Genomic DNA, 26,210 nt, shown 5'->3' with positions numbered 1-26,210 from the left:
CCGCGTCCTGGGTCTTCCCCGGGGCCTCCTCCCAGTAGGACATGCCCGGAACACCTCCCCAGGGAGGCGTCCAGGAGGCATCCGAACCAGATGCCCGAGCCACCTCAGCTGGCTCCTCTCGATGTGGAGGAGCAGCGGCTCTACTCCGAGCTCCTCTCGGGTGACTGAGCTTCTCACCCTATCTCTAAGGGAGCGCCCAGCCACCCTTCGAAGGAAACTCATTTCGGCCGCCTGTATTCGCGATCTCATTCTTTCGGTCACTACCCAAAGCTCATGACCATAGGTGAGGGTAGGAACGTAGATTGACCGGTAAATCGAGAGCTTCGCCTTCCGGCTCAGCTCCTTCTTCACCACAACAGACCTGTACAGCGACCGCATTACTGCGGAAGCTGCACCGATCCGTCTGTCAATCTCCCGCTCCATTTTTCCCTCACTCGTGAACGAGACCCCGAGATACACAAACTCCTCCACTTGGGGCAGGAGCTCTCCTCCCACCCAGAGAGGACAAACTACCTTTTTCCTCGAGAACCATGGCCTCAGACTTGGAAGTGCTGATTTTCATCCCAGCTGCTTCACACTCAGCTTCAAACCGTCCCAGTGCACACTGAAGGTCCCGGCTCGATGAAGCCAACAGGACAACATCATCTGCAAAAAGCAGAGATGAAATCCTATGGTTCCCGAACCAGATCCCCTCCGATCCCTTGCTGCGCCTAGAAATTCTGTCAATAAAAATTATGAACAGAACCGGTGACAAAGGGCAGCCCTGCGGAGTCCAACATGCACTGGGAACAGGTCTGACTTACTGCCGGCAATGCGAACCAAACTCCTGCTCCGGTCATACAGGGACCTAACAGCCCTCAGCAGAGGGCCACGGACCCCATACTCCCAGAGCACCTCCCACAAGATACCACGAGGGACACGTCCAACCACCCCCTCAGACGAGGTCAACAGCTCCCCACCTCCACTGAATACAGTGTTGGCAGAGTACTGCTTCCCCCTCCTGAGGCGCCGGACAGTTTGCCAGAATCTCTTTGAGGCTGACCGATAGTACTCCTCCATGGCCTCCCCGAACTCCTCCCAGGCCCGAGTTTTTGCCTCTACAACTGCCCTCGCTGCAGCACGCTTGGCCTGCCGATACCTATCAGCTGCTTCAGGAGTCCCACAAGTCAACCAGGCCCGATAGGACTCCTTCTTCAGCTTGACGGCATCCCTGACCTCCGGTGTCCACCACCGGGTCCGGGGATTGCCGCCACGACAGGCACCAGAGGCTTTGCGGCCGCAGCTTCGGACGGCCGCATCGACAATGGAGGTGGAAAACATGGTCCACTCCGACTCAATGTCTCCAGCCTCCCTCGGAATGTGGGTGAAGCTCTCCCGGAGGTGGGAGTTGAAGATCTCCCAAGCAGAGGGTTCGGCCAAACGCTCCCAACAGGCCCGCACAGTACGTTTGGGCCTGCCGGGCCTGTCCAGCCTCTTCCCCCACCAACGGATCCAACTCACCACCAGGTAGTGATCAGTTGACAGCTCAGCCCCTCTCTTCACCCGAGTGTCCAAAACACAAGGTCGAAGGTCAGATGACACGATTACAAAATCGATCATTGACCTCCGGCCTAGGGTGTCCTGGTGCCACGTGCACCGATGAGCAACCTTGTGCTCGAACATGGTGTTCGTTATGGACAAACCATGCCCAGCACAGAAGTCCAATAACAAAACACCACTCGGGTTCAGATCGGGGAGGCCGTTCCTCCAAATCACGCCTCTCCAGGTGTTACTGTCACTGCCCACGTGGGCGTTGAAGTCTCCCAGCAAGATGACAGAGTCCCCGGTTGGGGCGCCATCCAGCACCCCTCCCAGAGACTGTAAGAAGGTCAAGTACTCTACACTGCTGTTCGGCGCATACGCCGAAACCACAGTGAGAGACCTCTCCCCAACCCGAAGGCGCAGGGAGGCGACCCTCTCACATACTGGGGAAAACTCCAACACATGGCAGCTAAGCTGTGGGGCTATAAGCAAGCCCACACCAGCCCGCCGCCTCACACCATGGGCAACTCCAGAATAGAAGAGAGTCCAACCCCTCTCAAGGAGTTGGGTTCCAGAACCCGAGCTGTGCGTGGAGGCGAGCCCGACTATATCTAGTCGGTACCGCTCGGCCTCCCGCACGAGCTCAGGCTCCTTCCCCCCCAGCGCGGTGACATTCCATGTCCCCAGAGCCAGTTTCTGTGTCCCGTGGTCAGGTCGCCGAGGCCCCCGCCTTCGACTGCCACCCAATCCACTATGCACCGGCCCCTTACGGTTCCTCCCACCGGTGGTGGGCCCATGGGAGGTCGGCCCCACGTCGCTCCTTCGGGCTAAGCCCGGCCGGGCCCCATGGGGAAAGGCCCGGCCACCAGGCGCTCGCATTCGAGCCCCAACCCCGGGCCTGGCTCCAGGGTGGGGCCCGGCTGCGCCATACCGGGCGACGTCACGGCCCTTGCTCTTCTTTTCTTCATAAGGGGGTATTTGGACCGCTCTTAGTCTGGCCCATCACCCAGGACCTGTTTGCCTTGGGAGACCCTGCTGGGGGCATTAAGCCCCCGACAACATAGCTCCTAGGATCACCTGGGCACTCAAACCCCTCCACCACGGTAAGGTGGCGGTCCATGGAAGGGTCAATTAATTTAACCCTTTATAATAATAACAGATGTATCATCTTCCTCCCATAACTGTCACAGCTGCGTCATCCAGTTTTAGCTTTATGTTCCACTTATATCTAAAGGTTTTACCTTTTTAATGCAGCATACTCTTCGACTGGACAAAAACATATTAAAGATCAATAAATAGCAATTAATAAATCCCCATGATTAAATATAAGCAACTGTAAATATGAACAGCTCAAACTAAAGAAGTGTTTTTAAATGAACTTTAATCTCTGGAGTACACACATCAACATATAAAAACCGCCATATAAATAATGATTGAACATGTAAATTGATCCTCTGATATCAATAACAGAAGAAGAAGAACCACTATTCTTAATAAAATATGACACACAGAGCATTCAGAGAAAAACACCTCTACATGGAAAACATGGCCGCACTGAGCGTTAAAGGGGCAGAGTGCAGGCAGCAGCCACAAGGGGGCAGCGTCACAGCACCATGTCTCCTCCAGGCCTTCATACCGGTGCACACAGTGGCCGTATTAACCCTTAAGATGACAGTCCACACAGCCCCTCGCTGACCTCCCACAGTTTTCGGGCCACGGCGCCGTCCCGCGCCCGGGCCCCCACCTCCTGGGCGGCGCAGCAGGAGAAGTAGCGGCCGCTCAGAGGTTCGATCCCCTCCTGCAGGGCGCAGTGCAGTGTGGTCTGAGCCCCAGTCTCCGGGTCCAGGAACAGCAGCCGGGCCACGGGCTCGATGAAAACCTTCTGCCACAGGCTGACGTGTCGGGACAGCTCGGTGCGAACGACCCCTGCGGGACAGAGAGCGACGGAGGCTGCACTGAGACCACGGCGCTCACACTTCCTGTGTGTGTGTGTGTGATGGCGGTTACCTGGGTGCACGCTGTAGCACGTCACGCTGCTCCCTCGCAGCCTCTTGGCGAGCTCGTGGGTGAAGAGCACGTTGCACAGTTTGCTGCTGCAGTACGCCTGGAAGAACTGCCAGCTGTAGGTGCCGGTGCCCAGGTGTCTGTTCACAGCCAGGGCCTGCACACACACACACACACACACACACACACACGTGAACACCTGAGTCACAGGTGACACTGTGACACCTGCGGCGTCAGGTGAGCCCACAAACACTATGTGCAGTATGCCGGAATGTGCGACGTCAGCCCGCCTGCGTCACATCCTGACGCCGCTGCCTGAGGCTCTGAGGTCATGACGGTAGAACACTTGAGCTCCAGCTGATGTGAACCCTCACCTCAAAGTCGATGTGTCCCCAGCGGTGAGCCATGGAGGACAGGGTGACCACTCGTCCTCCCCCGGACTCCTTCAGCCGCTCCAACAGCAGGCAGGTCAACAGGAAGTGGCCGAGGTGGTTCACCCCGAACTGAACGCCGAAGCCGTCCTCGGTGCGGCCGTCGCCCACCAGACCTGCAGGACAGAGCCGGTCAGTCTCTGAGCCTCAGCGGCCGGAGGTTGTGTGTCTGTCTGTGTACCTGCGTTGTTGATGAGCAGATCCAGCCTGGACTCATTTTTCAGGAAGGTCTCTGCGAAGCAGCGGACGGACTTCAGACTGGCCAGGTCCAGCTGCATGTAGACCACGTCGCTGTTTCCTGTTTGCTGGAGCAGCATCAAGAAAACCAACAAGTTCAAATGTAACTTTCAGGTTTGACTCTGTTCAGACACCTCACAGCTGAGAGCTGGAGTCACTTCCACTGCTCTCACTGTTTATACTCAGAGTCCTTTTTAAAGGCTTCACTAACACTTCAGCTCCTTTCAGCTTGAACACATCTCTGACCGTCACTCAGCTTCACTTCCCCTCCTCTCTCAGAGCGCCTCCTCTGCCCTCTCTTTAACCCTTCAGCTCCTTTCACTGCATGTCGGTGGCCCATGTTTCATGCCTTCAGTTCATGTTCAGTGAGTGGAAGTGGGGCCCACCTCTTGTATTTCTGCGATGGCGGTTGCAGCCTTGTCGCGGTTCCGGCAGGCCAGGATGATCCGGGCCCCCCTCCCGGCCAGATGCAGAGCCGTGGCCTTACCGATGCCGGTGTTCCCTCCTGCAGCAGGAAGACACACACAGTGAAGCAGAGCCCGGTGGTCCCGACGGGTTAAAGGTTTAACCCTGTCCAGACCTGTCAGCTCACCTGTGATGATGACGGTCTTCCCGGCTATGGCTCGGTTTCCTTTGCATTTGGACCTTCTGAAGAGCGTCTGGGTGAGGAGGACGTATCCTCCGAGCAGCACGGCGGCCAGCAGCAGCAGCTGAAACATGTTTCTGAGCTCAGATCTCAGCCGGACTGCGGCGCAGCAGCACTTATACTCCTGCAGGAGCTCACCTGTCGGGCAGGTTCCACCTGTCTGAGGCGCGCAGCCGAGTCACCGCCGCGGTCCGGTCCGACCAGTTTTCAGCTGGCGTTCAGCTGAAACCTGACCTTTCACCCACTGAGAGCCACAGAGAGGTCAGAACCTCCTGTCCAGTAAACCCAGCACGGACTCACACACACTTCACTGTAACTGAGTGGAATCATGTGTGGCTGATGAAAGCAGTGAAGTGACGGTTAAAGGGTTAAATTAAAGAAACAAAGAGAGAGAGGCTCTAAAGCTGAAAGGAGCTGAAGTGTTTGTTGGAATGGCAGAGATTCAACTTCAACATGTCAACACTCGTCAGGTGTATGAAAGTGATGTGAACCCTTTAACCCTTTAACCCCTCTGCTAAACATGAGCATGTGTCAGATGTTTACTGACTCATCCTCTGCTTTGAGTCATGTTCAGCAGGTTTCTTTAATCACTGCACAGCAAACAGCCTCAGCGCCACCTGCTGATGGAGACAGAAAGGACACACCACACACAGAAAGAATGACACCCAAACATGTGGTTTATGAATCAGGTTTAACTCTTTAAGGGTTAACAGGCTCTCAGATCTCAGACTCCTGGTTCAGGGCAGGCCGCAGAAGGTCTCGCTCAGCTCCCACAGCTTTGTGGCCGCAGCGTCGTCTCTGGCCTTTGACTCGATGGAGAGCAGCGGGGCGCACTGGGTGAAATAGTGCCCGCTCAGGTTCTCGATGCCCGGCTCCAGAGCGCAGTGCAGCGTGGTCTGAGCGCCGGACTCGGCGTCCACGAAGAACAGGAAGCTGATGGGAGCGATGAGGAGCCTCCACCAGAAACTGGAGTACCGGCCGATCTCCGTCTTTATGGTTCCTGAAGGACACACGGAGGTTGGTCACCTGTTGTCTCTGTCCGGGGTGAAGCTGTGTGTGTGTGTGCACTGACCTGGGTGGAGGCTGTAACAGGTGACGTCGGAGCCCTGCAGCCGCTTGGCGAGCTCGTAGGTGAAGAGGATGTTGCACAGTTTGCTGTGGCAGTACTTCTTGAAGAGCTGGTAGTCGCCGCTGCCCACACTCAGGTCTTTGTGCGTGGTCAGGCAGTGGAAGTCCACTTTCCCCATCTCATAGGCTTTGGAGGCCACGTTCACCACGCGGCTCGGCCCGCTCGCCTTCAGCCGGTCCAGGAGCAGCACCGTCAACAGGAAGTGACCCAGGTGATTGACCCCAAAGATCATCCCGAAGCCGTCCTCCGTGGTTCCACTGTTCAACAGACCTGCAGACAGGAGAACCTCCGCGTCACCTCAGGGCTAGCTGGTTAGCATGCTAACTTTCATAGACGCCTCTGGAACATGACGCAGACGTCAACGCTGCTGGTTCTTCACATTGTGCCAGGACTGACCGGCGTTGTTGATGAGCAGATCCAGCCTGGACTCAGAGTTCAGGAAGTTTTCAGCGAAGGAGCGAACCGACTTCAGACTGGCCAGGTCCAGCTGCATGAAGACCACCTGCTGGTTTCCTGTTTCCTGATCCCAGGCAAAGGGTTTAAGGGTTAAACATTTCACTACTTGTTTTTCTTAAGCCTTGAGGGACTTCAGACACTCTGATGTTACAAAGCCGGCACTGCAGAGCTGAGGCTCCTCACCTGGATAATCTCCTGGACAGCAGCTTCAGCCCGCCGTCTGTCCCGGCAGGCCAGGATCACCCTCGCCCCCCTTCTGGCCAGGTCCATGGCAGTGGTCTTACCGATGCCGGTGTTTGCTCCTGAGGAAGAAAGAATAAAGTCGCTCTGCTTCAGTCATCCGGACTGTTTCAGACTGAGGCCCCGATTTTCTCTCTGGCAGCACTTTGAGGGTTAAATGCCTGAATCACTCCGAACTGTTCACCAAGAAGTAGAGCAGCTTCACGGTGTCTCAGGTTCCTTCTACGTGTCTTCTCTGAACAAACCTGAAAGGAAATCTCACACATGTCAGGCTTCCACCGCTGAAACCTGGGACCCTCAGAACATTCGTATCCAGTGAGAACTCTCCACCGGATATATAAACACCACCGAAACCTTTCCATAGACCAGGCTCAACCTCTGCTAATTATTGGATCTGACGTGCCTCGTCTCCTGACACCTGCATATGGGCACCTCAAGAGGGGGCCCATTGCAGTCCACACCAAGCTTGGCTGGTCACTTCAAGGCCCGACCAGTAACGACGAGGTTCCTGCATCTAAGCAGCAGTGCCTGTTCACAGCGACCGTCTCAAACCTGCGTCAGACCTCCACTGTCAGGGTCCAAAGATAAGCTCCACCCCTGCTTCGCAGAGCTGCCTGTAGACTTCCTAGCACTGAAAGGAGACTTGCTAAAGACCCACAGCGGGCCCAGGTCTACTGCAGAAACTAGAGAAGATGAGGTACGAAGGTGACACTCCAGGTCTTTCCTCCTCACCTGGTTTACTGCTGTGTGTAGCTGAAGACCACAGTCAGATAAATCAGCCGTTAACAGGACATCTGCTTCCCTGTTCTTAAACAGGAAGTCACCCACGCCTCGCCCCTCTAAACCAGCTAAACTCCCGGAGACAACAGGAACTCTCCTTTTCACTCATTGTCAGACAGTTTGTCTTGAATGAATCCGTCTGGGCTGCACGTGTTTGTGACACAGCTCAGGCTGCAAACTGTCAACTCACCAGTGACCACGGCCGTTTTCCCATGAAGCTTTGCAGTACTTTTACATCTGGGCAGCTTGAGAACAGTCACGTAAAGGATGAAATAACCTCCAACCAGCAGAGCTCCAAGCAGCAGCAGCAGCATCCTGACTGCAGAAACCTCACACTGCTGAGCAGGAAGCGAGCTCCACGGCAGCCTCGCTGTGAGTGAGTGAGAGAATGTGGACTGTTATGTAACCGTTCCCCTATCAGCAGCTCCACGCCCTCCTCACTCAGCCAAACCTTCTCCCCTCAGGCCACTTTCTTTAAGCCTCTTGTACCCAAACTGTACAGTAATCTGATTACAGGCTGATGTTTCAGCAGCAGGGTTTTCAGTTTGTTCTCCTTCTGGGTGGAAAAGTTAGGAAAATGTGAGAACAACGTTGGTGTTATCAGCTCTGAGACTGTTCCAAAGGCTGAAGCTCAGGCGCCACCTGCTGGCTGGCTGCACCAGCAAGTCATGTATTTAGCAGTGGTGGAGGAAGTACTGAAGCTCGGTACTTAAGTAAAAGTAGAATTACCCAGCAAAACATATACTCAAGTAGAAGTAGAAGTGCTGCATCAACAATCCTACTTAAGTAGTTTAAGTAAGTACTTTAAAATGTACTTAAAGTATTCATACTTAAAGTATTCAAAGTAAAAGTACTCACACACTGAATATATATGATTGATTTCCACTGCAAAGGATCTGAACAGGTTAAAATAATCAAAGTCAAATGGAGCATGTGTAGTTAATGTCCATGTTGAGTCCAGAAGCAGCTGTGGACAGGTCTGTGTGTCATGAGGCAGGCTGTGGGCATCAAGTGAACAGAGAGGCTGCTGATAACAAACAGGCATTCAGCATGTTTACTGTGTCAGTGTTCCTGCTGTAGATTCATGTGATGATTCATGTACATCACACATTCATGGATGGACCTGTGTTAGCAGACAGCAGCTAACTAGTTAGCTCACTGAGCCAGAGCACCGGCATCATGACTGAGGCTCATTATAGAAACACAGCTGCAGCGTGACACCAGCTCCATGCAGAGTCTGACCTCACATCAGTCCAGCACTGTGTTCATCACATGGAACAAGGAACTACAGACACTGGAGACATGTAGTGGAGGAGAAAGGACAGGGGACAGCTGCAACATGGAGTCAGAGGAGAAAGGATGAGCTGTGGTTTTTACTTAAGTATAAATACATAAAAAATTACTCAAGTACAGTAACAAAGTACAAATACTTAGTTACTTTCCACCACCAGTATTCAGATTAAATCAGTTCCGAACAGCTATGTCTGCTGTTTTAGAGATATAGTATAGATAAGTTAGCATGCTAACCAGTTAGCTGTGGACTGTGTGTAATACCACTTTAAACCACTAGATGTCCTCTGGTGCTACAACTTCCTTACAGATGACCCGCTAAAGACATTTAAAAATAATAATAACATATGAATACTTCACACAGTTCTGTTCAGGTAACTTCATTCAGGTCTTTAATAACTGGGCTCGGACCGGCGCAGGTCTTCCTCAGTGGAGGACCCAGCTGGAGCTCCACCCAGGACAGGGTTCCACTGACAGTCTGTGGAAGAAGAGCTGATGAGAAAAGCAGCAGAACGCATCTTTGGATAAAACGTTTAATACAGTAACAGAAGAAACCGAGACACGGGGCCAAGAACCGTGAGAAACACCAGCTGAGACCTCAGCTGACTTCAGGAGGGTTTGTGTCGTGTTGTGTTCAGAGTGGTGTAAACAGCAGGTGTGGAGGACTGTTCAGGGTCTGTGGGGTGAGTGACAGGTGCCGGGTGGTGTGTGAGGACGCTGCAGGCACTGTAGGAACCGTCCCCGGCAGTCTGTGTGTGGATGTTCTCCTCAGGTCTTCCAGAAGTTCGGGTTCTGTGCCAGCCTCCTCTGGAAGTTCTCATACCACTTGAGGATGCAGCTGGACGGGATGAAAGTCTCTGCGGGGTTCGGCATCATCTGCGCCTGCGACACCGCGAAGGACGAGGCGAAGTTGTACAGACTGTCCAGCATCTTCTGGGTGAACTGCAGGAAGGAGTCCACGGTGGACACGGCGGCGCTGGACACCGGGATCTGCTGCGCCAGCTGATCCAAAGCCTCCACAGACACGCCGACCTGTGCCACGGAGGGGGACGCGGTGGAGGCCATCATGCCGAATGGGTGCGCCCCGCCCTCGCCGGCTTTGAGCCCGGAGATCTTGAAGATGGCGCTGGGTTTGTCGTTGGTGATGAAGCCGAGCAGCTGCCACACCGGGGCGCCGCTCGCCGGGTCCGGGAACGAGAAGTACACGGCGCCACCCATGCCGGCAGGGAACGGCACCGTCCCCAGCATGAACACCACCACGTGGTTCACGTTCTCATAGTCCGGCAGGTTGAATACGAACTTGTCCGAAGCGACCTGCACCGCGTCGGTCTGCACCAACCTGCCGGCGACCAAACAACCAAACATCCCTGTTGACAGCTAGCCGTTAGCTCCCGTGATAGCCAGTCCAGTGCAACCAGCCTGTAGCGTTAGCTTAGCCCGCGGCCTGTCAGGGGTCCGTGTGGCGCTAACAGCCGGGATCACTGAGCGCAAACACAGCGTGTCTGACACCGAACATGAAGGCAGCCTGGACCGGGCTCAGAGAAACTTCTGGTCCTGCCCACTCTGGATCTATTGCTCGACTATCGACTGGACGTCCTGGAAAAGTTTCTCTTCTTCTTCTTCTCCTTCAGACGTTCTGTTGTGGTCTTCGTGCTGGGATAGCGCCACCTTCTGGACTGTATGTTCAAGGGGGTAGAAGCAAAGCAACCGGGCTGGTAGAGGTTTCGTGCAGACGCTCCGCTGCTCTTCCGAGCAGCCTCCGCGGTCCCGGGATGTATGTAAACTCCTAAAATGCCCGTTTACCGCTTGTAGTTTAGCCGTTCGATGATTCTGCAATCGACCAGCAGAGTAGTTAAGGTGGCGGAAATAACCATGAATAAAACAGGAAGTAAGATATTTTTCTCAATAAAACACTACAGCAACGTTTATTTTGGAGTAAGATGTCATCTGGAATTAAAACAATTAAAATTAATTTAAATTCTCTATCTAAAAATTATATAGTAGTTTGGTTTTAATAACAAGAAATTCATAAAGAAATTATAACTTATAGTTTAGGGCGCCAGATGTCTTTTATTTTGAAAAACAGTGACCGGATGTGTCTTCCGCCGGTGTTCGCTGTCTTCACGCTGCGCTGGGCTGCTGGATCGCGGGCAGCTCTTCTCTCAGTTTCACAACAAACCGACATTAACTTTCTCCCCTCGTGTTTGTGTGACTTCACCGCACCGCGCGGAATTACGACTTTATAACGAGGTAAACTGGTCCCGTCTTTATCTCCGTTTGTGTGTAAAGTTTTGCCCTCAAGCTAACACCTTTAGCCACCCGATGCTAGTATCTGCTGTTATCTGCTCTCTGGGCTTTAAAAACACACACAGAGTCAGAGTTATAGTCTTATTCCCTCATGTGGAAGAACAGAAACCGCTTCCTGCTTTTGTTAGTTTAATTTGTCACGTGTGTTGACGTGTTGGATGTTCTCTGAGACAGACTCTGCATGTGAATGTGACAGAGAAGAAGAGTCTGTGGGTTGTTGCTGCAGTGACGTCATCAGTCTCTGACCTGCTGTGAATGATGTAAACAAAGACAATAAAAACTTAGAGCCTGACTTCTGTCTGCTCAGAATGACGTAGAGGTGTACTCTGTGACGTCACTGAGAGTTGTGGGCATCATTTGACAGAAACCTTGTTTATGTTTATAAAAAGATGATGTGACAGAATAAGGCGTCTGACCCTGTGGGGACGCAGAGTGTCCCAGTGAGCGGCCAAACCTTCACTTCTGTTAAACTGTTCAACACGTCCAAACAAACAGTGTTGGGCTGTTAACGTGTTTATTTCTATGGGAAAGTTGAGTTCTAGTGGACACTGGTGGAACTGCACTAATCTGTTACATGTCCAAAAGAAGCTGAATATAAACACAATTTATAGAAAAATGAGGGGTTCTGTGCAATAAATAATTGTATTTGTATTTAAATGATAGGAGCTACCAGCTGCCGTGGAGTATTGATTAGTATTTGTTTGATTTTTGGCTGACTTAAAGTATTTTTAAATGCTTTTTTGTAGCAGCAGCTGTTGCTGGAGTAAAAAAACAAAGAGGAAGGAGGTGGATTGCTGGTTCTCAGTCACCCAGGTCACTTTCTGGACTTGTAGAGTTTGCTTGAAGATGTTTCTCTGCTCCTCGGAGCAGATGAAGCTGCTTGGAGGAGCAGAGAACTGTCTGATCTGTGATGTTTATAGACTTTTTAAAAACCATGTGTGTTTCAGTGTCCTCCTCGGCTCTTGCAGCAGTGCTTTATATCTTTTGGTGGGACGGGGGTTATTTTTAGAGTCTCTCTGCGTCTCTGCAAACACTGTGTGTGTGTGTGTTAACGAAGACTGAGCTGTGCTGTTGAATAATTTATGAGCTGCTCTCTTTCTGCGTCTCTCAGATATTTGTCCAGAGGCTGAGCTGCCAGCTCTTTCCCCTCCTGTTCCGGTCAGATCCGCTCTGTTAGCTCTCAAAGGAACACACAGACTGAACAGTTTGATCCAAGAAGATCCTTCAGCAGCAACAGCTACTAGAACCGCTGAGTTCTGTTTGTCTTCCAGGTGAAAATACATGTGAATGCTTTATCACAGAGGCTTCAGGACATGAGGACCGATCGGAGTCACTTCATGTCCTGTCTCTTGATGTTTGTGCTTTCTGTGTTGGAACAGGATTTTGAAGGATGATGTTGCAGGACAGAAGAATTCTCTCTCACTGACAGGAGAAGAGGAGGAGGAGGAAGAGGAGGAAGAGGAGCAGCTGGAGATCCAGGATGGAGCACGCTCACAGCATCCTTCTGAACGAGGAGGTGTGCAGTCAGCTGGGTGAACATCAGAAGGCTGAGTTCATCTTTGAATGGCTGAGCCACTTGAAGAAGTTCCTCCCAGCGGCCAACAGGGTGAGAGGTCACATGACTGTTTAAAGTAACCTTTAACTAAAAGTAACTGAACATTTAACAACATAAGGATGTTTCTTTACCATCAGGCCGACATCAGACAGAACCAGCGGCGGCTCATCGACCAGCTGTTGGACGTTCTGACGGGCTCTCCTGGCCTGCCGACCCGCTGGCTGCTGGCCCACTGTTTGGCCCTGGTGTACCGCTTGGGAGACCCCATGTCTTCCAGCTTAATGGTGGAGAGGTGCAGTGACATCATCCGCAGCAAGGATGACTCGCCGTCAGGCCTCCCGACCCGGCTGTAAGTCACAAACACTCAGAAACGGCTCAGGCTTCAGACGGAGACGAGGTCATGTTGTGGTGTTTTTGTGTTTCAGGGCAGCCATCGCCTGCCTCGGCACTCTGTACGAGCAGCTGGGTCGGATGCTTGTCGGCTCCTTCAAAGAAACTCTAGCCAACCTGCTGAAGGCCATGAAGAGCGCCGAGGTTTGTCTGCTTTTCTCTTCTTTGATTTAATCACAAAGTGTGCGGAGGGAGGCTGTGAGGATCTGTTCTTCCTCCTCCTCTCAGTCTCAGGGTCGGTATGAGATCATGTTGAGCATGGAACGGATCCTGCGAGGTTTGGCCGTCAGTGCTGTGCCGTGTCACCGCGACATCTACAAAGCAGCAAGAAGCTGCCTGACGGACCGCTCCATGTCCGTACGCTGCGCTGCTGCCAAGGTAACGGTGGCCAGCGTGTGTCATGTAACGGTGATGAGTTGAAGGTGTGTTCACATCGCTCTGTGCCGTCCCCTCAGTGTCTGTTGGAGCTGCAGAGAGAGGCGGTGTTCCTGTGGACCAGCGAGCTGGAGAACGTGGCCACTCTGTGCTTCAGGGCCTTTGAAGGCTCCAACTACACCGTCCGAGTGTCTGTAGCCAAGCTGCTGGGGACTCTGCTGGCTGCCGCGGTGGAGCCCAGACAGCCCACTGGTAAACGAGGCTGATGAAGCACTTCTGACAGAAAGAGAGGACAGTGTTTTCATGTTTATTTATTTTTTTCCCAGCAGCCCCCAGGCAGGGCGGGCGTGGGCGGAGCTCCCTGGAGGAGGTGATGGATTTGTTGTCTGGGGGTTTCCTGCGGGGTGGAGGGGGTTTCCTGCGAGCCAGCGGAGACATGCTGAAGGGGACGAGCTCCGTCAGCAAGGACGTCCGGATCGGAGTCACGCAGGTGGGTTGCCGTGGCAACGACCGATTGATTCTGTCTGTCTGTCTGTCTGGTTGCACGCCTCACCGTCCACCCCTCCTCAGGCCTGCGTGGTTTTCGTCTCCACCCTGGGAGGCTCCTGGCTGGAGGCGAACTTCCCGGCCTTCCTGTCACTGCTCATGGAGCTGGCGTCCCACGGCAGGGCCACGCAGACGCCCGGCGACGCGGTGGTGACGCGCCGCTGTGTTTCCTTCATCCTGAGGAGCACGCTGGGGTCCCTGCTGGGAGAGAAGGCCCAGATCAACGCCGCCAAACAGCTCTGCCTCACCGTGGCCTCACAGAAACGAGCCATCGGTGAGCACAGACGCATCATAAAGACCCAGTCAGCTGGATTAGATTAGATTAGATGATTGATGGTTTGTTCGTTCAGACGCAGCTCTGATGGATGGGAACATGGAGACCAGAGTTTCATCCGCAGACGTTGCCGCCAGTCAGCACATGTTGGTGTGCTGCCTGCTGGAGCTGGGGGGACTCATTCAGGGACTGGGGTCCACCGCCGCCCCCCTCCTCACTGACAGCACCACAGGTCTCACACAGACACACACGCGTCTCCTTACTGTTATATTCTATACATCACATTATAATAAGCGTCTCCACAGCCCTGCTCGACACGGTGATCTCCGTTCTCCTCCACCCGATGGCCTCGGCCCGGCTGGCCGCCGCATGGTGTCTTCGCTGCGTTGCCATGTCGATGCCGTCCCAGTGCGCCCCACTGCTGGACCGCTGTTCAGAGCGTCTGGTGGCTCTCAAGTCCTCCCCCGAGGCTGTGGCTGGATACGGAGCTGCTGTCGCCGCCCTAGTGGCGGCAGTGCAGCACTGTCCTCTAGGGATACCACACACCAAGGGCAAGGTGAGCGGCTTTAACATGCACGGATGATCACATCATCACTTCTGCCTGTTGTTGAGTGTGTTAACATGTGTGTGTGTGTGTAGGTGGTCCTGGGTCTAGCTGAAGACCTCCTCCGTTCAGCCTCTCAGAACAGTCGGATCTCTCTGGAGAGAACTCAGGCCGGCTGGCTGCTCGTGTCCTCTCTCATCACTCTGGGTAAATTTGCCTTGTAGCCTTACAGGACCGGAGAACAAACGTAAAACAGAAAAGAAGAGAAAAAACAAATAAGACTGACAGAGTTGTTGATTGGTGCTCTGTGTCCAGGCCCAGCTGTTGTGGAGCACCACCTGTCCCGCCTCCTCCTCCTGTGGCGCTGTGTGTTTCCTGCTTCACTGCGGGAGCAGGAGATGGAGCTGCGACGTGGAGACTACTTCACATGGCAGGTTACCTTGGAGGGACGCGCCGGGGCGCTCAGCGGTGAGTACACAGGCTGTAACCCCTGTGTGTGTGTGTGTGTGTGTGTGTGTGTGTGTGTGTGTGTGTGTGTTGTGTGTGTGTGTGTGTGTGTGTGTGTGTGTGTGTGTGTGTGTGTGTGTGTGTGTGTGTGTGTGTGTGTGTGCATTTAACTGAGTGTCACCTTTGACTCGACAGCGATGAAGACCCTGCTGCTGCACTGCAGGGAGCTCGTCACTGATGATGTCATCAGCCGCCTGCTGACGCCGTTGGCCTGTGCTGTGGCCCTGCTGACCAAGTCAGTGTTGGTTTCTGTGTTTTTATATATTGACCTGAACATCTGCAGTATTTCTAGGTTTATATTCACATCTTTGGTAACGAGGACTCTTTGTCTGCAGGCTGCCGTCTCTCATCAGGTCGTACGGGACTTCAGTTCGATGTTGGTCGGTCGTCTACAGACTGAGAGTGTACGAGCTGCTCGCCCTGCTGCCTCCACACACCTATCAAGGTGACAGCACGCCTCCTCCTCCTCCTCCTCCTCTTCCTCCTCCCTCCTCCTCCTCCTCTTCCTCCTCCCTCCTCCTCTCTCCTCCTCCTCCTCCTCCTCCTCCCTCCTCCTCCTCCTCCTCCTTCCTCCTCCTCCCTCCTATTCCTCCTCTTCCTCCTCCCTCCTCCCTCCTCCTCCTCCCTCTTCCTCCTCCCTCCTCCTCCTCCTCCCTCCTCCTCCTCCTCCTCCTCCTCCTCCCTCCTCCTCCCTCCTCCTCCCTCCTCCTCCTCCTCCTCCTCCTCCTCCTCCTCCTCCTCCCTCCTCCTCCCTCCTCCTCCTCCTCCTCCTCCTCCTCCTCCTCCTCCTTCCTCCTCCTCCTCCTCTTCCTCCTCCCTCCTCCTCCTCCTCCTTCCTCCTCCCTCCTCCTCTTCCTCCTCCTCCCTCCTCCTCCTCCTCCTCCCCTCCTCCTCCCTCCTTTCTCCTCCTCCTCCCTCCTCCCTCCTTTCTCCTCCTCCTCCCTCCTCCTCCTCCTCCTCCTCTTCCTCCTCCCTCCTCCTCCTCCTCTTCCTCCTCCCTCCTCCCTCCTCCTCCTCCCTCTTCCTCCTCCTCCTCCCTCCTCCCTCCTTTCTCCTCCTCCTCCCTCCTCCCCCTCCTCCTCCTCCTCCTCCTCCCTCCTCCTCCTCCTCCCTCCTTCCTCCTCCCTCCTCCTCTTCCTCTTCCTCCTCCTCCCTCCTCCTCCTCCTCCCTCCTACCTCTCCTCCCTCCCCCCCTCCCTTCCTCCTCCTCCTCCCTCCTCCTCCTCCTCCTCCTCCTCCCTCCTCCTCCCTCCTCCTCCTCCTCCTCTTCCTCCTCCTCCTCTCCTCCTCCTCCTCTTCCTCCTCCCTCCTCCCTCCTCCTCCTCCCTCTTCCTCCTCCCTCCCTCCTCTCCTCCTCTTCCTCCTCCCTCCTCCTCCTCCCTCTTCCTTCCTCCTCCTCCTCCTCTTCCTCCCTCCTCCTCCTCCTCTTCCTCCTCCCTCCGCGCCTCCCGCCTCCTCCCTCTTCGCTCCTCCTCCTCCTCCTCCTCTCCTCCTTCTCCTCTCGCCTCCTCCTCCTCCCTTCCTCCTCCTCCTCCTCCTCCTCCCTCCTTCTCCCCGCCCTCCTTCCTCGCTCCCTCCTCCTCCCCCTCCTCCTCCGCCCTCCCTCCTCCCTCCCCCTCCTCCCTCTTCCTCCTCCTCCTCCTCCTCCTCCTCCTCCCTCCCTCCTCCTCCTCCTCCTCCTCCTCCTCCTCCTCCTCCTCCTCCTCCTCCTCCCTCCTCCTCCTCCTCCTCCTCCTCCTTCCTCCCTCCTTCCTCCTCCTCCTCCTCCTTCCCTCCTTCCTCCGCTCCTCCTCCTCCTCCTCCTCCTCCTCCTCCTCCTCCTCCTCCTTCCTCCTCCCTCCTCCTCTTCCCCCTCCCTCCTCCCTCCTCCTCCTCCTCCTCCTCCTCCCCCTCCTTCTCCCTTCTCCTCCTCCTCCTCCTCCTCCTCCTCCTCCTCCTCTTCCTCTTCCTCCTCCTCCTCCCTCCTTCCTCCTCCTCCCTCCTCCTCCTCCCTCCTCCTCCTCTTCCTCCTCCTTCCTCCTCCTCCCTCCTCCCTCCTCCTCCTCCTCCTCCTCCTCCTCCTCCTCCCTCTTCCTCCCTCCTCCTCCTCCTCCTCCTCCTCCCTCCTCCTCCTCCTCCTCCCTCCTCCTCCTCCTCCTCCTCTTCCTCTTCCTCCTCCTTCTCCCTCCCATCCTCCATGTTTCCCTGTTAAACGTCTCTGCTCCTCCTGCAGAGAGTTTCGGTTTGGTGATGAACCAGCTGGTGTCGGACCTGTCCGGCCAGGACAACCTGAACCAGCCGTGTTCGGAGCTCACCCTGCTGCCGCCCCTCTGTCACCACGACGACCTGCCGCTGGTCGGTCCTGCCCTCCATGACACAGACCACAGATACATCGAGGAGCAGGTGAGGAGCGGCTCATGCTGTATTAAGAGTATGGATTTAAATACTGGCTTTAAATACACACTATGAGGACAGATTAGAAGGAGTGTTTGGATTTCAGCTCCACGGCAGCAGCGCAGTGGGAGGAGGCTCTCTGGACAACGACCCCTTCAGTCTGTGTGAGAGGAGCGATGAAGCTCCTGCTCCTCTCCCTCCTTCTGTGGCTCTTTCTGCCGCCGCCGCCCGTCTCTTTGGCGCTCTCTTCCCTCACATCATCTCCGCTCAGAGGTACGTGGTCTGCGGTCAGCTGTCAGCTCAGGGATCCTCAGGGATTAACATCCTGTCTGCGTCTCAGAGTGAAGATACTGGAGCAGTTTGTGGAAACGGTGAACCACCTGAAGGGTCAACGCCAGCAGACCGTCCAGACGCACGTCTGTGCTGCCCTCTGCAGCCTGCTCAAGGTACTGTGTCTGTCCACATCAGGACAAACCACCAACACACACAACATTTCATAAAGATATACATGTCTTCTCCCTCAGCAACAGGGCAGTGTCCGCGGCTCTCTGGGTCCAGAGGAGATCCGTCCCCCAGCGCTGTCTCTGCTGTCTGGGGCACTGGAGAGCGTCAGCCCTCTGCTGCGGTGCCTGGCTGCCGAAGGTTTAGCCCGGCTAGTTCAGGTGGTCGGGGATCCCGGCTTCACTGTCTCCATCTCCCTGTTGTGCTTCGACAGGTCGGCGCCGCCGCTTGTTACGTTTGAAACGGCATCTCTCTCCGATGATTTTCATTTTATTGCAGCATGATGAAAGAAAAGTCACATCTTTAGAGTTTTAGTGTATGTGTATACGTGTATATCTGTATGAAATGACCGGCTCCATCGTATCTGCATTCAGGCTGAAGACGGCCCGGGACGCGGCGTGTCGCAGCGGCTACGCCCTGGCTCTGGGGGCGCTGTACCGCTACACCGGAGGAATCAGCTCCCCTCAACACCTGTCTACCTGCCTGGGAGTTCTGTTCACACTGAGCCAGGACAGCACCTCGCCCGAGGTCCAGGTGGGTGCCTGTTCATTCCTCATCCATCAGGGGATGATAAGAGGTTGTAATCCTGGCTCTCCCGTGTCTCTGCTGGGTCCAGACCTGGTCTCTCCACAGTCTGTCTGTGGTGGTCGACCTGTCTGGCGGTCTGTACCGAACACACATCGAGCCGTCCTTCACCCTGGTGCTCCGGCTGCTGCTGTCGACTCCGCCCACCCACCCAGAGGTACACTACAGCCTGGGACGCTGCCTGCATGGCCTCATCACCTGCCTGGGTCCCGACCTGCAGGGTACGACACTCCTCCATCACACCTGAGGAGCCGGATGACAGATGATTGCAGTGACATGTGCTTTGTGCTCACCAGGTGACGGCGCTGCAGTGTCTGGTCTGCGCTCCAGCTGTCTGGTGGGGTGTGGAGTGATGCAGGTGAGCCCGGACTGTCTGGTCCAGGCCCGAGCCATCTCCTGTCTGCAGCAGCTGCACATGTTCTCGCCTCCACACGTCAACCTGGCTGACCTCGTACCTGCACTCTGTGTGAGTACTGCTCATTTGTCCCCCCGCTGGTGCATATAAAGAATACACCATCTGTACCTCCGGCTGGGTCGGTAGGAGGTTTTTGACCCTGCGCTGTGTCTTACAGGAGATCTTGCTGGATTGTTCCTTGTTGGTAGGTCCTCTTAAGGCCTGAAGCTGCTGTGTGTCTCACCTTGTGTTCAGCTGTTCCTGTTCTGCTGCTGTCAGGTTGGGCTGGGCGATACAAAGAAAAATACTTCACATGGACAGATTAAGGCTGAGCTGCGTGAAGTTCAGTTATAAAAAGGCCAAAAAACACGAGACAAGCAATGAAGGTATCGCCCAGCCCTGTCTATGAGTTGTAACACTTGCACTAAATTCACACATTTTCCTCATGTTTCCTCCATTAACTCACTGTTTTTTTACATTGTTTATTTTTAACCCAGTAACAAAAGGAACGCCTCCCACACTGGCTGGTTTTATGTCCGTGAAAATACTCAGTGTTTCCTCTAGAGAGAGAGAAAGTCACATGACCAGTCAGCATGTTCTCATTGTTCTCTGCAGCATGAAGTCCTCACACAGCTCCAGCCTGTCTGCAGGCAGAGAGCAGGCAGAGTGTGTGTGCAGAATCACTCAGGTGTTCAGAAGCTGCAGGTCAGACAGAGACTCTCTGAGTGTTGGTCATGTGACTGCTGCTCACAGTGACTCCATCATGGCGTCCTGCTGAGGACGACAGGACTTTATGATTACTGAGTCCTGTTGGTGTGACTGACTGAGCTATGTGACGCATGGTGCGTTCAAGGACAGTAGGAACATCATAACAGACAGAAATGCTCAGGTTAAAGACCAGCTGAACTCTGAATTCCTTGACACCTCTGAAGGAAACACTGTAGCTGCATGCTTCATCCTGACCACAGCTGTTACTACAAACTCTTCAGTGTGTGTGAACACTGTGTGTTTCAGGCCAACCTCTGCAGCTCCTTCCTGTGCCTGCGGCGGGCTGTGGTGGCGTGTTTGCGCCAGCTTGTCCAGCGGGAGGCGCTGGAGGTCTCAGAGCACGCAATCACACTCGTGAAGGAGCTGCCGAGACGAGACAACTCGCAGCTCGGTGAGACACACACACACACACACACACACACGTGGACGTTGACTGGATGACTCTCATCTGTGATCTTTGGTGTGTAGACGTTACCATAAAGGAGGTCGGTCTGGAAGGAGCTCTGTTCACCTTGCTGGACCGGGAGTCAGATCCAGGTCTGAGGAAGGACATCCAGGAGACTCTGGTCCATATGATGGTGTCCAGTTCCACCAGCAGCAAACTGGGACACTGGCTCAAGCTCTGTAAAGATGTCCTGTCTGCAACCACAGGTGGGTCAAAGTCATTCAGAATCCCACAGACTCAAACCTGCCACAGAAGGTCTCATTCAAACCTGTCTGTCAGACGGCCGAGCGCCGGTGGAGGCGAGTCAGGACGACGACGACGCGGGAAAAGACGATGACTCCTCCGCTTTCAAAGCCCGCTCGGAGTCGAGCGGCCCGTTCACGGCGTTGCGTTGGGCCACGCGGCGCTTTGCCATGGAGTGTGTGTGTCGCATCATAGCGCAGTGTGAGACCGCTGACCCGGCACACTTTGACATGGCTCTGGCTCAGGAGAGACGCCTGCACGAGTCCACTGGTAAGACGTCACAGTCACGTTGTTGAAGATGTGGACGCCTGATATCTCACGGACGGATTACCTGTCCGTCTCTCTCTCTCCACAGACTTCCTGGTACTCCACCTTGGTGACCTCGTCCGCATGGCTTTCATGGCAGCAACGGACCACAGCGACCAGCTGCGGCTAGCCGGACTCCAAACCCTGTTGGTGATCATCAGGCGGTTTTCAGCCATCCCTGAACCAGAGTTCCCTGGTCATGTGATCCTGGAGCAGTATCAGGCAAACGTGGGTATTTTTTGGGTTAAAGTGTTCCTCGTGCTCTGATTGGCTGGAGGCTCAGCTTCCTGGTCAGTGTTTGTTGACATGCTGTGTGTGTGAGCAGGTCGGCGCTGCTCTCAGACCGGCCTTCACCGCCGATGCTCCTCCTGACGTCACTGCCAAGGCGTGCCAGGTGAGCACATATCCTGTCAGATGGGATCCTCCTGTGCGCTTCGGTTCACCTTTAACCTGCTGCCATCTTTTCAGGTGTGCAGTGCATGGATTGCCAGCGGTGTTGTCAGTGACCTCCGTGACCTGCGGCGTGTCCACCAGCTCCTGGCCTCCTCGTTGGCTAAAGTTCAGACAGGAAGGGAGACGTCCAGCCAACTGTACAACGAAGCCACCACTACCATGGAGACGCTGGCCGTTCTTAAAGCCTGGGCGGAGGTGCGATCGGTGGCGATAACTGGACCAAATCAAAGGGTAAAGTCTGGATCTGAACTTGGCCCCCTCTGTCTCAGGTTTACATTGTTGCTGTGCAGCGGAGCAGAGTGAAGGAGTGCCCTGGTCGCCCTGAGGACCTGCCTGTTTCCGCTCCGGCCAATAACGGCGCAGACTCCGAGTCAGGAGGGGCGGGCCTTCTGAAGATGGTCCAGTCAGATCTGTCGACGCTGAGCCGCCTGTGGCTGGCGGTGCTGCAGGACTACGCGCTGCTGAGCCTTCCACTGGAATATGCATCACAGCTGCCTGCAGCAGGTAGGAGAGCTCCGACTAACCTCATGGTTACAGCATACAAGCTGGATCCATACTCCACGAGAACAGAGAACTCCCTCCCCCCCGCCGACGTTACGCCCACAAAATGATGTCATATCTCTCTCGGACACATGGCCCGGGCAGAACTTTTTCTCTCAGTGCTGTGCATCAACCATGCTGTGATTGGTGGGAATTTATTGTGGACGTGATGAATGTGTTGAAGCCAAGAGCTTCTTCAGGTGCAGAACACACAGACAGAAGGAGGAAGCACAGCGACGATGGACAGTTTAGATGAGCAGCTGGCAAACAGCTGCTGGAAGGAGAAACACGGCGCACAGAGGAGAGTGTCTGTCCACAAGGTGGCGATAAAAACTAATCCCAGTATTGAGTATATAGTATTGAGTTCTCTGTTCTCGTGGAGTATGGAGCAGCTCATGCACCACCTCTTCGCCCGTGTTTGTAGTGCAGGTGGACCCAGGCGTTGCTGGCGGCTCCTCAGGTTTGTCTGTCTTTATCTACAGTCTGTGGTTTCTTCTCCAGGTGGTTCCTTCTACACAGCAGAGACCATAAACCAAGCCAGAGCTCATTACTCCTCCTCCTGGGCTCCCGTCCTCCACGCCACCTCCCTCTGGCTGCACAGCACGGGTCAGCTCTCCTCCTCACTGCTCATCGCTCCTCCTGTCCCTGTGTGTTATCCAGTCTGATGTCACTGTGTGTGTTCCAGGTTTTGTTATGTCTGATGACACTCCCACCAGTCTGTCCCGCCCGGCCACACCCACCTCTATGGGATACACCAGCTCTGTGGGCGGAGCCAAGAGTCCAGAGGACATAAACACTGACAGACTGCACCTCATACTGGGTAGGACACTCAGGAAAAACTAAAGACATTCAATTGTGGTTATTTTGTGTTGACTGTGGTTGTGGTGGTGCGTTCAGGGATCAGCGTGGAGTTCCTCTGCTCTCCACACTCCGAGGACCAAATGGAGAACATCACTTCCTGTCTGAGAGCTCTGCAGGCGCTGCTGGACGTCTCCTGGCCTCGAGCTAAGATCGGAAACAACCAGGTAAGGCGCATCCAGATCTGAACCCAGACTGGATTCTAGACCGGAGACTGTTCCTCACGCTGTCCGTCACTGCACAGGTCCTGAGTGTGGAGCTGCTCAGCGTCCTCCACAGACTCATGGTGACCCGAGAGTCCGTGTCCGTTCAGCTCGCCGTGCTGGATTTACTGCGGCAGATCGTGACGGCTGCTCAGGAGCACGTCAGGGAGAAACGCCACAGTGCCGAAGGTAACGGAGACACTCCAACAATACAGAACTGAACTGAAGGTCTCACCATCGCTGAGGTCTTTGTTGTTTTATTGCTCCTCAGTGGACGATGGCGCAGCAGAGAAGGAGACGCTGCCAGAGTTTGGGGAAGGACGGGACACCGGTGGCTTGATTCCAGGTCGCTCATTGGTGTTTGGAGCACTGGAGCTCTGCCTGTGTGTGCTGGTCCGGAAGCTTCCACAGCTCAGCCCCAAACTGGCTGGAACCAGTCCGACCGGTGAGGAGATGTGACGGAGAGTCTGGTCCTGCTGTCTTTAATGTGGTCTTCATGTTCTCTGTGTGTGTGTGTAGGTCCTGGAGGTTCCGCGTGGACTCTGACTGACAGCGACTGTCGTCTAATAGCGTCTGCTGTGTGTGTCCTGTCTGAGCTGCCGACCATCTGCTCACCTGAAGGTGAGGCTACAGCTAACGCTAACGTTAGCATTAGCAGCGTTAGCAGCACCTGCCTCCCTGAATGGACTTTTGGTTTAATGGCTGTCTGTCCTCCTTGCAGGCAGCGTGTCCATCCTCCCCACGGTCCTCTACCTGCTGCTGGGAGTCCTCAGAGAGCTGGTCCACCAGCCCTGCACACACACTGGTAACACAGTTTTGGCAGATGCTAACAATCAGGGAAGGAACACACATTTAAAAACTGCTGAACTCTCACCATGTTGTGTTTTGTTTCCCAGGTGCCTCAGCAGTGGCCTCAGGGGGCGGGGCTAGTCTGGCTGTGGTCATCCAGGCTGTTCTTCAGGCCCTGAAGTCCGTCCTGACATCACCAATGAGTCGACAGGAGAAGAGCCGAGGAGCCTGGAACCTGCTGCTGCGATCGGCTCTGAACACACTGCTGAGACTCTGGGACGCTGGTAGGTCTTTCAATATGAGGTTCATCTTCCCGAGAGCAGTCGTGGATTATCGTCCAGAGACCCGTACGTGGGCAGAGACTGACTCGTATCTGTGTGTCTTCAGAGGCTCCTGGCTGCACTGTGGATCAGGTCAGCCTCCTCACCGCTCTCACCATCTTCCTGCTGTCCTCTGGTCCCGAAGTCTGCACCGTCGAGCCTCTGCACGCGCTCTGTCTGCAGCGCTTCACTGCCAGCATGGACGCCAAGGATCCACAGGTCAGTACCAGAGCAACAGAGCGAGCACTGACACGTCTCGTCCAGACTCGGTGGAGACAAACATTCTGAATTCTGAAAGTGAAAGTGTGGCCCCTATCCCCAGGTTGTGAGTCGGTGTTACCAGCTGCTGACGTCGGTGTTCCAGGCCCAGCCTGGCGTGGCCGTCCCGTACATTCAGGCTCTCGGCCCGTCGCTGATTCGGTTCCTCCAGGTACACACACAGCACCGAGGGTGGAGGAAGAATAAAGGGAGACAGAAAGAGCAATGAGTGAAAGATCACGGACGTGTTCAGAAGCTTATTTAGTTTTATTTGTGTGTAATTAGAAGGTGGAGCGTAGTCGTCCTCAGAACCCTGACGAGCTGCTGGGGGTCCTGGAGGGAATCCGAGCCATGGAGGTTCTGGTCCAGGCTGCCGATGAATCGCAGCGTGAGTACAAGCGATCTCAGAGCAAAGACTGGCATTCACGAGGACAAAAATATCAACGGCCCTGTCCTCTCTCTGCCCTGCAGGTCCTCAGCTGGTCGCCATCCTGCTACCGCTGCTCATCTCCTTCCTCCTTGATGAAAATGCTCTCGGCTGCGCCCCCACGGCCTCCAGGTCCCTTCACGAGGCGGCGCTTAAGGACCTGATGCGTCTTGGCCCCCAGCACCCAGCGGTCTTCAGGTAAGTAGTGAGATCTTCTGAAGATCAGTTAAAGATGTTCTGACTGGAGGCTTCAGAGGATCGAATAGTCGTACATCGCTGTGTTTCATTTGCTTTGTGTCCCTCAGGTCACTGATCACGTCATCTCCTCACTTGAAGTCTCGCCTGGAAGCCGCTGTCAAAGGGAACCAGGAGAGCCTGAATGCTAAAGTTAGCAGCGCTAACCCTGCTGCCCGCAGCACCCCCAAGTCCTCCCCCAGCATCACACTCAAAACCAACTTCCTGTGAGACGACCGACCGCACGGCGGTGCAGTCACTGTCCCCTGGGACAAACAGTATTTATGTTCTCTGAGAGTCTGATCCATGCTGAAGCATGACGTTATAATGTGACGTCACATCCTCTTTAAAATCAGAAACATGTTATTAATCCCAGAGGGAAGCAGCTGGACAGTTTTTAAATTTTAATTTCCCTCGGCGTGGTGACACTCAGCACATCCTGACCCTGACTTTAAGGAGCATCATTGCTGTTTTTTTTAAATGTTCTCCTCCTGAAAGTGTTATTATTACACCAATAATAGACTCTGCATTGACTCACTGCCCCATCTAGTGGTTCACAGCGGTATGACACAACGGTATGGTCCACAGCTAGCTGGTCAGCATGATAACTCCGTTTTAATTCAGTTATTTACGTGTCAGTTGATCTAACGCTGCACCTTCTTTGAAAATAACAACAGATGCGTACAGTTTTTTATTTTATTACAGCTGTGTGTGATGAACGGTAACACTACAGACTTTTATTTTGAAGTCATTTCTCAATAATGTGAGTAGAACAATCTGAAAGAAACGCTGCTAACACTACGTGGAGGTCAAAGGTCACGGCGTAAAATGAAATGTCCTCTAATGAATGTCAGAAACAGAAGGATTTATTTTATTATATAGTGTCAGAACGAGACGAATCACAACCTGACGACTCTGACGGTCGTACAGTAGCCTGTAAGGGACGATTTAGATTTCAGCTTTAGCCATCAGCACTTTAACAACAGAAAGGTGTGTTTTATGTCTTAATACTTGTGAACGTTCATATGATTCTAACACTAAAATATCAGCCTGCAATAAGAACCAGGTGTCCAGTCTTCCAGCTTCACACACACACAGCTGTGTGAGTGTGTGCACGCTCACCTGTGACCTGTACAGCTGAATGAATGACTTACTCTGTGCTTTTCTAACAAATGATTAAAACATCTTTGAACTCACCTGCTGGCTCTGTTTGTCTTTATCCCACCCTGATGTCTGATCTGATCGAACGTATTGATCCTCAGGAATATTGTTGTTAGACAT

General features: G+C 54.2%; 4 protein-coding genes across 9 annotated transcripts; 1 reads left to right on the top strand and 3 right to left on the bottom strand.

The window, feature by feature from the left end:
- Positions 1-2,919: 2,919 nt before the first annotated feature.
- Positions 2,920-4,923, bottom strand: LOC114427467 (dehydrogenase/reductase SDR family member 13-like). Of its 2 annotated transcripts, XM_028395560.1 has the most exons (6): positions 4,786-4,923; positions 4,580-4,698; positions 4,138-4,261; positions 3,900-4,072; positions 3,529-3,682; positions 2,920-3,447 (listed from the first exon to the last, which is right to left on the bottom strand). In XM_028395560.1, exons 1-6 carry the CDS (start codon positions 4,910-4,912, stop codon positions 3,185-3,187), a joined length of 960 nt encoding a protein of 319 aa, XP_028251361.1. In that variant the 5' UTR covers positions 4,913-4,923; the 3' UTR covers positions 2,920-3,184. The 2 variants fall into 2 exon arrangements, with proteins under 2 accessions (XP_028251361.1, XP_028251359.1); XM_028395558.1 differs by having other exon boundaries at positions 4,580-4,923.
- A 588-nt stretch (positions 4,924-5,511) lies between these two features.
- LOC114427468 (dehydrogenase/reductase SDR family member 13-like) lies at positions 5,512-7,829 on the bottom strand. The gene is made up of 5 exons (XM_028395561.1): positions 7,635-7,829; positions 6,608-6,726; positions 6,365-6,488; positions 5,912-6,238; positions 5,512-5,839 (listed from the first exon to the last, which is right to left on the bottom strand). The coding sequence occupies exons 1-5, from the start codon at positions 7,756-7,758 to the stop codon at positions 5,577-5,579; spliced, it is 957 nt and encodes a 318-aa protein (XP_028251362.1). The 5' UTR covers positions 7,759-7,829; the 3' UTR covers positions 5,512-5,576.
- Positions 7,830-9,103: 1,274 nt separating this feature from the next.
- Positions 9,104-10,327, bottom strand: hikeshi (heat shock protein nuclear import factor hikeshi). The gene has a single exon (XM_028395566.1). The coding sequence runs from the start codon at positions 10,097-10,099 to the stop codon at positions 9,503-9,505; it is 597 nt and encodes a 198-aa protein (XP_028251367.1). The 5' UTR covers positions 10,100-10,327; the 3' UTR covers positions 9,104-9,502.
- Positions 10,328-10,848: 521 nt separating this feature from the next.
- heatr5a (HEAT repeat containing 5a) lies at positions 10,849-26,125 on the top strand. Of its 5 annotated transcripts, none has more exons than XM_028395523.1 (43): positions 10,849-10,984; positions 12,153-12,312; positions 12,421-12,647; positions 12,734-12,945; positions 13,022-13,130; positions 13,215-13,364; positions 13,442-13,613; positions 13,691-13,851; positions 13,932-14,181; positions 14,258-14,413; positions 14,487-14,737; positions 14,821-14,932; positions 15,041-15,193; positions 15,368-15,467; positions 15,568-15,677; positions 17,445-17,614; positions 17,712-17,878; positions 17,946-18,051; positions 18,130-18,320; positions 18,481-18,640; positions 18,723-18,912; positions 18,988-19,157; positions 19,264-19,290; positions 20,100-20,244; positions 20,322-20,504; positions 20,578-20,811; positions 20,897-21,075; positions 21,173-21,241; positions 21,316-21,495; positions 21,570-21,804; positions 22,342-22,446; positions 22,526-22,660; positions 22,738-22,865; positions 22,943-23,090; positions 23,173-23,346; positions 23,421-23,522; positions 23,623-23,706; positions 23,798-23,974; positions 24,078-24,229; positions 24,333-24,440; positions 24,554-24,656; positions 24,740-24,893; positions 25,001-26,125. In XM_028395523.1, exons 3-43 carry the CDS (start codon positions 12,522-12,524, stop codon positions 25,158-25,160), a joined length of 6,198 nt encoding a protein of 2,065 aa, XP_028251324.1. In that variant the 5' UTR covers positions 10,849-10,984; positions 12,153-12,312; positions 12,421-12,521; the 3' UTR covers positions 25,161-26,125. The 5 variants fall into 5 exon arrangements, with proteins under 5 accessions (XP_028251324.1, XP_028251322.1, XP_028251323.1 ...); XM_028395521.1 differs by having other exon boundaries at positions 13,688-13,851; XM_028395522.1 differs by lacking the exon at positions 12,153-12,312 and having other exon boundaries at positions 13,688-13,851.
- The last annotated feature ends 85 nt before the right edge of the window (positions 26,126-26,210 follow it).

The sequence above is a fragment of the Parambassis ranga genome, chromosome 22, assembly GCF_900634625.1.
Source record: "Parambassis ranga chromosome 22, fParRan2.1, whole genome shotgun sequence".
Taxonomy (NCBI): Eukaryota; Metazoa; Chordata; class Actinopteri; family Ambassidae; genus Parambassis; species Parambassis ranga.
This window is presented reverse-complemented; position numbering and strand designations above follow the sequence as displayed.

Coding starts and splice junctions, on each gene's coding strand:
- heatr5a (XM_028395522.1), top strand. CDS start 12,522: ATGGAGCACGCTCACAGCATCCTTCTGAACGAGGAGGTGTGCAGTCAG. Junction 14,933..15,040: donor GTCCTCTCTCATCACTCTGG/GTAAATTTGCCT, acceptor CTCTGTGTCCAG/GCCCAGCTGTTGTGGAGCAC. Junction 23,347..23,420: donor GGCTGGAACCAGTCCGACCG/GTGAGGAGATGT, acceptor GTGTGTGTGTAG/GTCCTGGAGGTTCCGCGTGG.
- LOC114427467 (XM_028395558.1), bottom strand. CDS start 4,912: ATGTTTCAGCTGCTGCTGCTGGCCGCCGTGCTGCTCGGAGGATACGTC. Junction 4,262..4,579: donor CCATCGCAGAAATACAAGAG/GTGGGCCCCACT, acceptor ATGCTGCTCCAG/CAAACAGGAAACAGCGACGT. Junction 3,683..3,899: donor GGGGACACATCGACTTTGAG/GTGAGGGTTCAC, acceptor GTGTGTGTGCAG/GCCCTGGCTGTGAACAGACA.
- LOC114427468 (XM_028395561.1), bottom strand. CDS start 7,758: ATGCTGCTGCTGCTGCTTGGAGCTCTGCTGGTTGGAGGTTATTTCATC. Junction 6,727..7,634: donor GAAAACGGCCGTGGTCACTG/GTGAGTTGACAG, acceptor TTTCTTCCTCAG/GAGCAAACACCGGCATCGGT. Junction 6,489..6,607: donor CTGTCCAGGAGATTATCCAG/GTGAGGAGCCTC, acceptor GCCTGGGATCAG/GAAACAGGAAACCAGCAGGT.
- hikeshi (XM_028395566.1), bottom strand. CDS start 10,099: ATGTTTGGTTGTTTGGTCGCCGGCAGGTTGGTGCAGACCGACGCGGTG.